The sequence below is a fragment of the Drosophila gunungcola genome, unplaced genomic scaffold (assembly GCF_025200985.1).
Source record: "Drosophila gunungcola strain Sukarami unplaced genomic scaffold, Dgunungcola_SK_2 000001F, whole genome shotgun sequence".
NCBI lineage: Eukaryota > Metazoa > Arthropoda > Insecta > Diptera > Drosophilidae > Drosophila > Drosophila gunungcola.
The window spans coordinates 5057559-5069438 of NW_026453197.1; the positions used below are offsets into that span (position 1 = coordinate 5057559).

At 35.3% G+C, this 11880-nt stretch overlaps 2 protein-coding genes across 2 annotated transcripts; both read right to left on the bottom strand.

Moving 5' to 3' along the window:
• Positions 1 to 1434: 1434 nt before the first annotated feature.
• On the bottom strand, positions 1435 to 2108 carry LOC128261784 (uncharacterized). Its single transcript, XM_052995647.1, has 3 exons — positions 1967 to 2108; positions 1811 to 1900; positions 1435 to 1754 (listed from the first exon to the last, which is right to left on the bottom strand). The coding sequence occupies exons 2-3, from the start codon at positions 1890 to 1892 to the stop codon at positions 1537 to 1539; spliced, it is 300 nt and encodes a 99-aa protein (XP_052851607.1). The 5' UTR covers positions 1893 to 1900; positions 1967 to 2108; the 3' UTR covers positions 1435 to 1536.
• Positions 2002 to 2421, bottom strand: LOC128261786 (uncharacterized). The gene is made up of 2 exons (XM_052995648.1): positions 2296 to 2421; positions 2002 to 2234 (listed from the first exon to the last, which is right to left on the bottom strand). Exons 1-2 carry the CDS (start codon positions 2366 to 2368, stop codon positions 2029 to 2031), a joined length of 279 nt encoding a protein of 92 aa, XP_052851608.1. The 5' UTR covers positions 2369 to 2421; the 3' UTR covers positions 2002 to 2028.
• Positions 2422 to 11880: the final 9459 nt, after the last annotated feature.

The following is an 11880-nucleotide window of genomic DNA, read 5'->3' on the forward strand; positions in this document are numbered from 1 at the left end:
TGGGTGTCAAAACATTAACACCCTAAAAATACCCCGACAAGTGGAAACCCTGAACTAAAATTGGACACTTAGTGCTGGCAAGAGGGAAAACGACGGAAGAAGACAAATAAAGACTAAGCAAATAAAATCTAATAAAACCAAGGACACAAAAACTTGAGCCAAGCCGGCGAAAATGAGCTAAATACTGCTAAGGGGAGTGGAACGGACTTTGGCAGCGGCCGAGATTGTTAGGGCGAGGCGAGAGAGCAAATGAAATAAAGTGCCAGAAGTATGTTTCATTAGCGGCAGTTGCAAACCAGACAACAAACAAAGCAAAGGACAATGGTCGGACAAGGACACATGCTCCAGTGAAGCTGCTTGATGAACTTCGTACAGCCGGCAAACAGACGATGGAAAAACATGCCACCTTCCGTCGACGGAAATTCTTATCTACTCTCCAACTCGAGTGGTCTTTTATTCCTATATGACTGCAAAAGGCGAAAAAAAAAACTTGGTTGGCTTAGCTAAAAAATATTAATATTTTTGATCAGTATTTCGTTGTCTTCAAAAATGTATATCAGCTTTTCTATAAGATCTCATGGTTGCTTAATACTTGAAAACTGCTGACATCATAGCTCGACTATAAATTGACCGATCGGTTTGAAATGAAGAATGGTTTCTATATACAATGAACTACGAACTTTGGGATTGGTGGAATTTAAAAGGCATATCAAAGACATTTGATATTTTTAAAGACCTTAGGTCAATAGAAACCTATTTTTGTAAAAAAAAAAACCTTCAAATAAAACTTTCATTATTATGTGCAAAAAATTTAAAAACATTCTAGAAAGTAATTTCTTAAAAAATTTGTTTGCATAGATTGCCGGATTTTTCGTGGGTTACACTTTTCTGTCATTTGGAAATATTGGTTTTTGGAAAATTATATCTTCTATTTCCAGCAATTTTTCATTCCACTTTAATTTTGTGTGATCCTCTTGAGCAGTACCTGTTGCAAGCCTTTTCGGTACTGAAACATCCGCAGGGCTCCATCTCCGGAATGACAAGATCGCATGTTCTGGTTTCATTGTTAAATATCCAAGTGTTTTCCTCATGGCAAAAGGGTTCTTCTCCGCGGCAGTTGCATAACGCTAATGGGGTAACATATTTAAGGCTCCGGTGTAATGCGAAATTTATATGTTTCACCTACTGCTTCTAAGTTCAAAAGCACATCGACGAAGCAAACTGCACAGACTAAACAAAAGCAAAAAACATTTGCTTAAGATATACATGGTAATTACCACTGTTGTAATGAACACTTTTGTATTATTTTAATTTCATATATAGCTCTTAAAATTTGACATGCGGGTACCAAAGAAAAATCAATTTACCACAGCTGCAAAATAATTGAGAACAAAACTCGTTGCATGTTCTTCTTATTCGGCATAGCCTTATTGTTTTACAGAATATTTTGTTTGTATAATAGCTGCCAGGGTTTTATTTGGGTTTGTTATATAAACAAAATACAAAAAAGGCCTGTTTAAAAACATTATTATGTATTCATCCGATATTTCTTTTTGGTCGTCGATTATTCCACTTGCTCCCAGGCGGAACTCCGCTGTGTGCCATGCAGAAGTCCTTGCAACCCTTTTCGCCGTCGAAAAAACCACATGGCTCTTTACCCTGATGTACACGATAACATTTGCGAGTCCTCTCATCGAAGCCCCAAGTGTTGTCTTGATAACAATTTATTGTTCCGCCAGTTCGATTACATAGCTCTTTATCAATATGAAAGTGATTTGAAATTTGAAATTAGTTAATACACTTTACTTACTATTATAAATAGGACTTTGATTATGGTATCCAAAGGTCAGATTGCATAGAGCGAGTACTACAAAAACGCTCCGTCTCTCCATTTTGACTGCTAAAATAAAGCAGAAATTAGCCTAAATCCATTATTAATAAATTCGTCAAGGTAATAAAAACATACAGCTTTAAATTATTTTAAATATCAAGCCTGTAGCGTTGTAGTTTGAAAAAGTCACATATATTTTAGGGCAATGTACGGACATATTTTTCTAAGTTAGATAAAGTCCAAGATTCCTTGGTGCATATTTTGGTGCATGTTTCCATTTTGTAAAAGAAACCACAAGGCTCCATTAAATAATTGGTAAGTACACAATTATTCTTTTCCTTGTTCCAATAATATGTTTCCAATTTCTGACAGGAAGGTCCAACATTTGGCTTAAAGCACAGCTCTGAAACGTTTTGTGAGCGAAGTGGCTTTAATTTCTTTCAAACTAAAGAACTAGTACTAACCGTTTATTATGTTATTTTCCCCAATATAACACTGGCACATCAATATCATTGAAAACCAAATAATAATCTTCATTTTCTTGAAGATGTGGCAGCTTAACCAAATGAAGAATACCGAGCCTGTCAAGAAAATAAGTTAAGCATGCATAAGCAAAATAGAAAGATTGTTTATTAATTCACCGTAAAATTAAGCGTATAACTATAATTACAATTTTCATAGTAAGATGTAATTTACAACACTTTGGCGGACTTTAGAAAAAACATCGAATACGAAACGACTCTGGGAATTAAACTTTCAATTGTCGGTGTTTCAGCGATCGGTGAAAATGTATCTTACGGCACGACAGTTTGCATTTGCCAAGGAAACAATGGCAATTTAATCTTATTGCCGGCACACAAAGTTTGGAAATTTAACAATGGCAAAAGAGGCGGCGAAAAAAATAAATAAATTTCAACGCGAAATGCCGCAAGTGCTGTCATAAATTTTAAGCGATGTTATAATGGCCTCAACGTCTAGTTTTCACATTGTGCTCACTCTTCTGGTTCTCTGCATTTTAATAACATTTTATATATGAACGGAGCGCCGAGTCACGATATTTCAATTACGGGCTCAGTATGAATTGTGTGCCGAAAACCAAGCTAAGCAATGAGAAATCATTTTTAAAATTACGAACACATCGTGTCAAAGAAAACTTTACTTTTTGTATCCATGAGCCGCAAATGTATGGCGCTGTTAAATAGAGAAAACTAATTGTCAGTTGGTTCGGTCCTATGCTCTAATATGCACAAATCGCTTAATTAAATCATTTCATTGGCTATAAGATTGGGGAAAATCTACTCAAGCAAATAAACTGTCAGGCCCACATCATATTCAAAGCACATCTAACTAACATTTTACAGATCGCAAATTTCATCTTTATTAATCTTCATTAACCAAACGCACACGCACGCAGCACTATAAACACTTCTTGAATGGGTGATTAAAATGAACTTTTTGGGCTTAGCCAGGATAATGGGCTGGAGAAGCAGGCCAAAACTAAAACTCTACACAATTATGCAAGAAACATTGGGGATAATTTTGACAATAACTCAAGCAAAAGAAAATTTGTGTGCGTGGGCTTATTATGTATGCTTGAATGCATTACTGCTTATAATTTATTCTGTGGACTCGTAATTCGAAAATTATATGTGTGGCTTTTATTGCTCAGTCACTCAGTTGGACTGAAAAGTAGCCCATAAATAGAAGCCTGGATTCAGTAAATGTTTGTTGAAAGCTTTCGTTTGGTTTTCCATATGATTACTATTCAAATTGATAATTAAGATTTAGCTTATTGTAATTAATTTGCTTATTTAGACATAAGTTAATATCTCAATGTTACAATGATAGTCTGTTGTTCGCTATATTAAATAATTTATTTTGCTGCTTGCTTAAGTCCGAAAAGCTGTCAACTAAATAATGGATAAGAGACATTCAACATACTAACATACTAAACTTTATTCTAGTTTAAATGAAACAATAATCACGCCTTTTTATAAAGGCATATCCTTATAATGTATGAATGAATTAATAATCATGCCTTTTTATATAGGCAAATCCTTATTCTGGCACTATTTGGTTAAACTAACGAAAAAAATAATAATTTTACAAGCTAAACATTTCAGATTCAAACTATAAACTATATATCTAAGTATGATATAAAAGTCAGAGAACTATATCATATAAAAAGCTGTAATAGGGAATATTCAAAAATTAATAGGAACATACTAGGGAAATCGAAATTTTTTCGTTGGCTTGCAACGTAAATTTTTAACGTTTTTGAGTATATAAAAAAAGCTGCAATTCAGATTAACAAATAAGATTATCTTAAATAAATTCCAATTCCTTAAAAATGTTTGCTTTTTCTGCAAAATTATTTATAAATTCTGGCGATCAGGGCAGCTCACTCATGCCGGCTAAAGGACACTCACAGAAACACACACTCGCGGGCATGGACACATAAATACAGGCACTCATGCTGGCTTGACATGTTTTTACAGTTACATAACAAACAACAAGAGCAGTCGGCCCAGTTAAAAACCGAGGGGAGTGGCTGGCCAAAAAGGATGCAGGCAAATGTAGTGACAGTTAACATTAACACCAATACAAGCGTAAACATACGCTTACACGGAAGGGGGTGATGTGGGAGGTGATGTGAGTTTTTGGGGATTAAGTCAGTGTGTTTGTTCGATTGTATATGCAGGACCTCCTAATGAGCCGCCATTGCAACTGACTGCATCTGGATGCTCTGGATTGGTGTTGCTCACGCTGGTCGTGTTTGCCGGCTGTAGCTGCAAATTTTAATTGAATTAGAAAAACATAGATATGAGCGCAACACTGCAACCAGTACTCTCAATATAGGACAGATTGAATGAAATTCTATATTTCTTAATTTGTAATTATCGTTTTATTATCATAAAAAAAAGTCATTTACTGCCTTCTGAAAATTATGTTGTTTACTATCTTGTTTATTAAATTATCTTGTTTATTAAAAAAGTTTCGTTGATCAAAAAAATTTTATTAATATTTAGATAAATTAATTTGTTATTATTGTTTATTTATAATACTTGTAACGCAAGACAAATACTTTTACCCAAATTTTTTTTAACAATTTAAAAACATGCAATACATATATAAGCAATTAAACATTGTAAAATATATTATTATATGAGATAAGTTTATTTAAAATAATCTATGATGGATAATATATAGGAATGCCCGTAAAACAAAATGTAAAAAAAAATCATGTAAATTAAAAGTTTATTAAAAACTTTTGGGGTAACGTAAGTTAATTATATTTAAAAACCTTGACCCCGATTTAATCTACAAAAATTCGATCTATAAAAATGTACAGATTACTAAAAAAAAAGTTATTTCATTAAGTCAAAAATTAAATAACATGGGTTTTCAAAGAAATTATTTTTGATTATTTTTTCCAATGCATATGAAACATGCAGAAACAGGAACAAATGGACATGCAAACATATTTCAACGAGCCTCCTCTTTTTGGCCAGCACACACAAAAACACACGCAGATAATTTCACAATGTCACTCAAGCAGGTACTAAAGTTAATTACTGCAATTTCCGTGGAAAATTGTTTTATGCATTGACAGCATGTAGGTTGAACCATGGACTAACCATGTGTGTGTTTGTGTGGGCCCGCCATACGCTTATTTTATTAAGTGCCGCTATTTTTCGGTTACAGCTATTTTTATTGCTCCTGCACATGCGTGAGTGTGGCTGTGAGTGCATTCCTCTGAAATTTCAGTACCGTATTCTGTAAAGCGGGCGTGGGCTTCCAGTTTTAATTGTTTTTGGGGATAGGACTGAGCTAGCTACCCACCGGGTAACAACTAATTTAGATGTCGGTCTGACTGTGAAGCTTTCTAAATTGTTTCCGTCCAACTAACATTGAAAATATTTATATATTTAATTTATTGCTTATTGGCTTAATTAAACAGGTTTAGGCATATAAGGTAAATAATTTAGTTAAAGAACCAAATTTAATGTTCAATTTCAGACGTCTTTATATTTTTGTAATTACTTTTAAATCAAATTTAGAGTAAAAATACTTTTGACTTATAAAATTGACTTATTTAGTAAATAAAAAACCATTTAATAAAATTTATTTGGTTAAAATGTATTAACTTACTAATAGTAGCATAAAATTTCTTTGTTGTTTAAGGTTTATCAGAATTTAATCCCTTCTACCATAGAAAATTCAAAATAAAAGTAGCATAATGAAACCCTTTTTTTATATTCTAAAGCCCTTTATATTGTAATTACATTTATTGTGATTTTTTGTTGTTAAACAGCTGCTTAATTGGTTGATCGAACTATGCCTTTCAATGGGTATCCAAAGGGCATTCATCCAGCGACCTATTGCTCACCTGCACTCTTATGACTGCTTTTGTTTTATTTTCAGCTGTTTAGTTAATGGTTTAGCGTGTTACCCGGCGCTCTGTGGCAACAATTCTTGTTTATGCGCCGCAAACATTTTTACCACCCCACTCATTCCCAAGCCTGTTGCTGGCATTAAATTTTATTTTACTTCACTCAAAACCGCTCGCCCATCGAATTTTTTGTGGGTGTAGTTCTCGTGTGTTTTTGGCTGTTGCCATGGCCAACATTGTTAACTTTGACGAGGGACTGCTGACGGTTGTACACGCCGTTGTATTTAAATAAATTGCAGCCCTTCGCCATTGCAATTGGAACGCAAATTGCGCTAATTTTGCTGATTGTGTAGTTTTTCCATTCTATTTTCCCACTTTTGGCCCCCGATAAGCTGCCGAGTTTTATGGCATTTGGCGCAGCCAACTTTTGATTGATATTGGCCAGACAGCTTCGGTTGGCCAGCCATCACAATGGATTAGATGCAATGAAAATACAATTAAATTTGACGAACTTGACGAACGAAAATTTAATATTGTACCCAGTTGAAAGAGTTAAATTTAATAATGCAAGCAAAATGCTGCCATCTTTTATAGAAATCTCGCAAGTTTTTTGGCCAAGTTATCTGTCCATTTCTTCCCCCTTTCAGTTTGGGTACTCTCACGCCTTTTAACTCAAGTTCCTAGAGTAATTGACCTGCTTGGACAGGCGGGGGGAGCGAGGGGAAAAGAGTTGAGACAAGTGCCGCATTTCGGACTTAGCAACTTTCACATCACTAAACCACTGAAAGTTGTTGACTTTATGCAACTTTTTCGTGGCCACAGACAACTACGTAAGGGTCTCTTCCAACACTTCAGACCGCTCTTAAACACCCTACACCATACACCCTACACCTACCACCGCCCACCGCCACCCCCACCCCTTGAAGGTTGACAAACAAGTTTGTTGTGCCTTGCATTTTTTGCACTCCAGCGACATTTCTTCTGCACAAATATAAACTCGATAAAGTGGGCGGGCCTGCCCAGTGCCCGAAACTGCTGGCGTCAGTTGCTTTTAACATGCCCACACACTCTAGGGACTTACGCATACACAGAGAAAGATTATAAATATTTCTTGAAGAGCGTTTATACTAATGTTTATATATTTAGACTATAATCTTTTATAGAATTCCAAACACAATACGCACCATTGAACTATATATTTTTGATTTGTTTTGATAAGCATTTAAATAGTTATAACCATTTCTAAGGTTGTGTATTGCTGTTTTCTTACCACGCTCCTTTTTTCTATTACGAATTGCGAAGAATCGCTTGATTTTAATCATTTAGGAATTTTTTGTTTCTTATCAAACCCCGTTTTTCTCTATGTAAGCATCGGTGCAAAACTATATATGGTATACAGACAAGCTCTCACATATCTTTGTGTACATGGCCAAACGACACGTGCTGCAATTGAATTTGTTCGCAAAACGCAATAGAAAACACCCACAGAAACCGAACGGAATAGAATAGTAAGCAACCGAACTGGCAGAGAACTAGAAACTAGAAACCATTCCTTTGAGAGGGACACGAATTTGTGATGATCTTCAGAGGTATTTGGAAAACAAAAAAATGATATATTTTACTTTATTATTATTCAGCTGAGTCTCCTTGAAGAACACAAATAATTTAAATAAAAATACGTTGTTGTTTTTAAAAGTTAACCATAAAAAGCAACATAACATTTTTCACATTAGTTTGTTTAACGACAATTAAATGCAGATAAATTAATTTTATTGTCACATTTAGTTAAATGAAATACCATCGCCATTTTTAAAATTTCCAACAATAAACCCTTAAAACGATATTGAATTTATTTTATATACTCTAGATAAATATTATAATAACTTTTAAATACTTTAGATAAGATGCTAGTTATTTAATTTTCTGCATTTTTTAGTGCACTGAGTTATTCTGGTTTAAGACCAAACTAAAAGTCAATATGGCTTCTAGTTGACATTTCATATTTTACTTACTTTGTGCTTTCATAGTTCTAGAGATTTCTGTGCCACTCAGATTTTATTAGTATTGGGTTAACAATTTTGGTATATTTCATCTTTTTGACATTTTCGAAAATATTACTTTATCTTTATAAACATCAAAAATATAATTGAATTCCAGTACAAATGGCAAACATTTTGTTTGCATATTCATGCAGCATGTTTGAGTTTCGTATTTGTTCATATACGAAACACATTTTCTTCCTCAATTTCGGTTGAAATATATAACGCACACATACGGAAATATTCCAAAATATTAAAGTACCAATATGCCGCAGTTTTTGTGTTTTTCAAAAAAAATGACGCGGAGAGGGCAGGCAAGAATACACAAACGCTGCAAATTCTTGTTGAAAAATCTAATGCCATGCCACTTGCCGGTCAGAGGGCAAAGTAACGCGGGGAAATGAATGGAGTGCGGAGTGTGGAGTGTGCAGACACGTAACGCGCTGGAAATTTTGCAGTTTTCCGTTTTCAGTTTCCAGCTTTCGGCTTGCAGCTTTCGTCCTTGCACGCACGCATGCTTCCGCAGCATCAACATGGCAGGATGCTTGCGGTAAGCACTTTTCGGTCGTGTCCTCGAGTGAAGCTGTTTTTGGCCAGGTCACCGCCTTCGCAGAATCAGCTATTAATATGCCGTGAAAACTTTCACCTGGCCGGGGCATTTGGCAACTATCAACTAGCAACTAGCAACTGGCAACTGGCTGCATCAAGTGCATTTCATTAGCGTTTTTAACAACATAAAACTATTAATATTTAGTGCACGACTCCGGCAACTATAAACAAAGCATAAGCGGTGGCACAAGAGGAGCAAGAAGATGCGGACCAAGTCAACACCAACTTAGACAGAGCCAAAAACTTTTGGCTAAACGAAAACTTTTGCCCAGCATCGCCGTCGACTGGTGAAATTATTTTGAAATTAAGTTTCTCGTTGCCGTTGCTGTTGCCGTTGGCATTGCTTATTTATGGCTGGCATTGCGTATCGATCGATCTTGAACCGCCGGCAGCAACACAGAGCCCATTCAGGGCGAGTAACTTTTCCTTAAATGTAATTAAAAATGTCGTCGAACTTATTTACGAGTGTTGTTTGCATAGTTGGGCCAAGTTTCCAACAGCCAAACTAGGCCGAGGCATCGTTCCTTAAAAATCGCTGATATAAAAATGCATTTAGCACATAGTTAAGCCGAAATCAAATTAAGTTTTTATAGACCCCGCGTCGCTGATGCTGCAGCTGTAGTTTTTAGTGTGCTCAGCTCAATGAATCGGAAGTAAACTGTTAATAAAAACTACTTTGAGGGCCCTGTAAAAATTGGCAAAGAAGAATGGGTGAAAACAGTTTTTTTGTTGAGCTTCAACACTTAAATATTTATAAATGTTAGGCTTCGTTAAATCAAGAAAAGAGAAAGCTGCAGCTGACTTTGTGATGATTTGTTTCAAAAAATAGATTCATTAACTTTTATTAAGTTAATTGTTTGGCAAAAATAAAAATTAATTATTAGGTAAATTCTTTAGGTAAATCTCTTTCTAGAAAAGAGAAAGCTGCAGCTGACTTTGTGATGATTTGTTTCAAAAAATAGATTCATCAACTTTTATTAAGTTAATTGTTTGGCAAAAATAAAAATTAATTATTAGGTAAATTCTTTAGGTAAATCTCTTTCTAGAAAAGAGAAAGCTGCAGCTGACTTTGTGATGATTTGTTTCAAAAAATAGATTCATCAACTTTTATTAAGTTAATTGTTTGGCAAAAATAAAAATTAATTATTAGGTAAATTCTTTAGGTAAATCTCTTTCTAGAAACAAATGTAATCAGTTCTTTATCTGATGCAACATAATTTTGATTTATTTTTCAAAAATAATTAAAAATGAACTTTAAATTAGTAATATGAACGTGTTTGCCTTTTATTAAAAACAAGAGAGTATAATTAATTTTTTCAAATAAATAGAATTTAAGGAAAATGTTTCGCTGGTGTTTTTGGTAAGTGCAGCCAAGGACAATCTGAAATCCTCAATTATCTTTTGTGTGGATAAAACCCCTCCAAAGACGTGAATCTTCATTGACGTCAGTGGCGATGCAATATCGAGGATGTGTTCAAAACGTACACGCATCGCCTGACATCTGTGTGACATTAGATCTGAGCGGAAATTCACGGACAGATTCTATTTGTTCGCTTTCAATCACATTTTCAGATTCAGATTTTGGATCCGACATGTGTTGACCTTGAAAGGTGGTTGGGGGATGGTGGGTGGTGGGTGGCTAAAATTGAACACAAAGTTCCGTCAAAGTTCTGTCAAAGCGTCCGTTATTCACGGCAACGTTCGCATTCATTGCAACTTCGGTCCGAAATTGCTTCTCAGCGTTTTACTCAACCAAAAAACCGTTTTACTTTGCGGTCAAATGTAGCATGTACATATGCACCCCTCGACCGCCCGACTTACCGACCTTCCCCATGGAGCACACCAACCACCCACCCAATTTCAGCGGTAGCCGAGCTCCAGTCAGAACCAGGTCACGCCCACTAAACAAACGCTCTGCGGTATGCTGTGAAAAAAAGTTGTTTGATAGTTCTTCTTGTTGTTTGAGGCTACCCAACTTTCAGTCGCCCCCCCAGTGATCCCTCCCAACCCAACCTCCCACCGCCCAAAAGCCACCCACCAACACCCCCGCGTAATTTATGTGTAGTAAATAACATTTTTCCGTAGTTTTAATACTCTAAGGCCTGCTGCGAGTACTTAATTTTAAATATTTAGTTTGTAATTCCTAAAAAGCAGTTATTTTTATTCACTCTTAGTATTTTTTGTTATCCAGCTTAGACTTATTCTTAAAGTATTCTTAACTTTTGAACTGCGAAAAGTTAATCCTTATGTTATATTTATTATTTCTATATTTTTGGGAAACCAATTGAGTGAATGCTACCCATAAATAAGCCAGTAGATTTATTTGTGCAAAATAGGTTTCTCACAACAAATTAGTAAACTAATTGGCTATAAAGTATTCCATAAGTTAGGGTATTTTACATATCGGATGTAAGCCACAAAAAACCTTACGCTTTTTTTACCCCACTCGTTTTGCGCGAGTTTCAGCTATAGTTGTTGTAGTGGATTTTGACCTTGTGCGGAAATAAAACTGAAAATAATGGCAGTTAGCGCTAAATGGAAGCAAAGTTGCAGCAGCATTAGCGCCGAAATGCTGAAATGCGATATGATGAAATGAGGCAGAAGCAGTGTGGGACCCCCAAAAGGGAAGGATAAAATTGGGCGATAAAATTGGGGTTTATGTTTGATAGTTTAATGAGTTGAGGAAAGTTAAGCTTAAACATGAAATCTATTACCGAATGCTCATATCTTGTTTGGTGAAACATTAAGTGTACGTTAATCCAAAGTGCTATAATAGTATACCCTTAGTATTTCAGCATACACCATTGAATCGCTGTCGCATTCGACATTTCAGCAACAAAAAACAATCACTTAAATGGCCATTAGTGCATAATTTATAAACATTTCCATCTTGCTCATACTTTATCTCCGGCAAATGCCGCAGCGAACCCTTTTCAAGTTCATTTGTTACTGGCAACATAAAATGTTGTTAAAAACGGGCAAGCTGACAGCAATTAATATGCCATTTG

Bases quoted from the DNA above. Each gene is read 5' to 3' on its own strand.
- LOC128261784 (XM_052995647.1), bottom strand. From the start codon at position 1,892: ATGGAGAGACGGAGCGTTTTTGTAGTACTCGCTCTATGCAATCTGACC. The intron at 1,755-1,810 runs GTAAGTAAAGTG...ATATTGATAAAG, and splicing joins TCAAAGTCCTATTTATAATA to AGCTATGTAATCGAACTGGC.
- LOC128261786 (XM_052995648.1), bottom strand. From the start codon at position 2,368: ATGAAGATTATTATTTGGTTTTCAATGATATTGATGTGCCAGTGTTAT. The intron at 2,235-2,295 runs GTTAGTACTAGT...AAAACGTTTCAG, and splicing joins GGAAAATAACATAATAAACG to AGCTGTGCTTTAAGCCAAAT.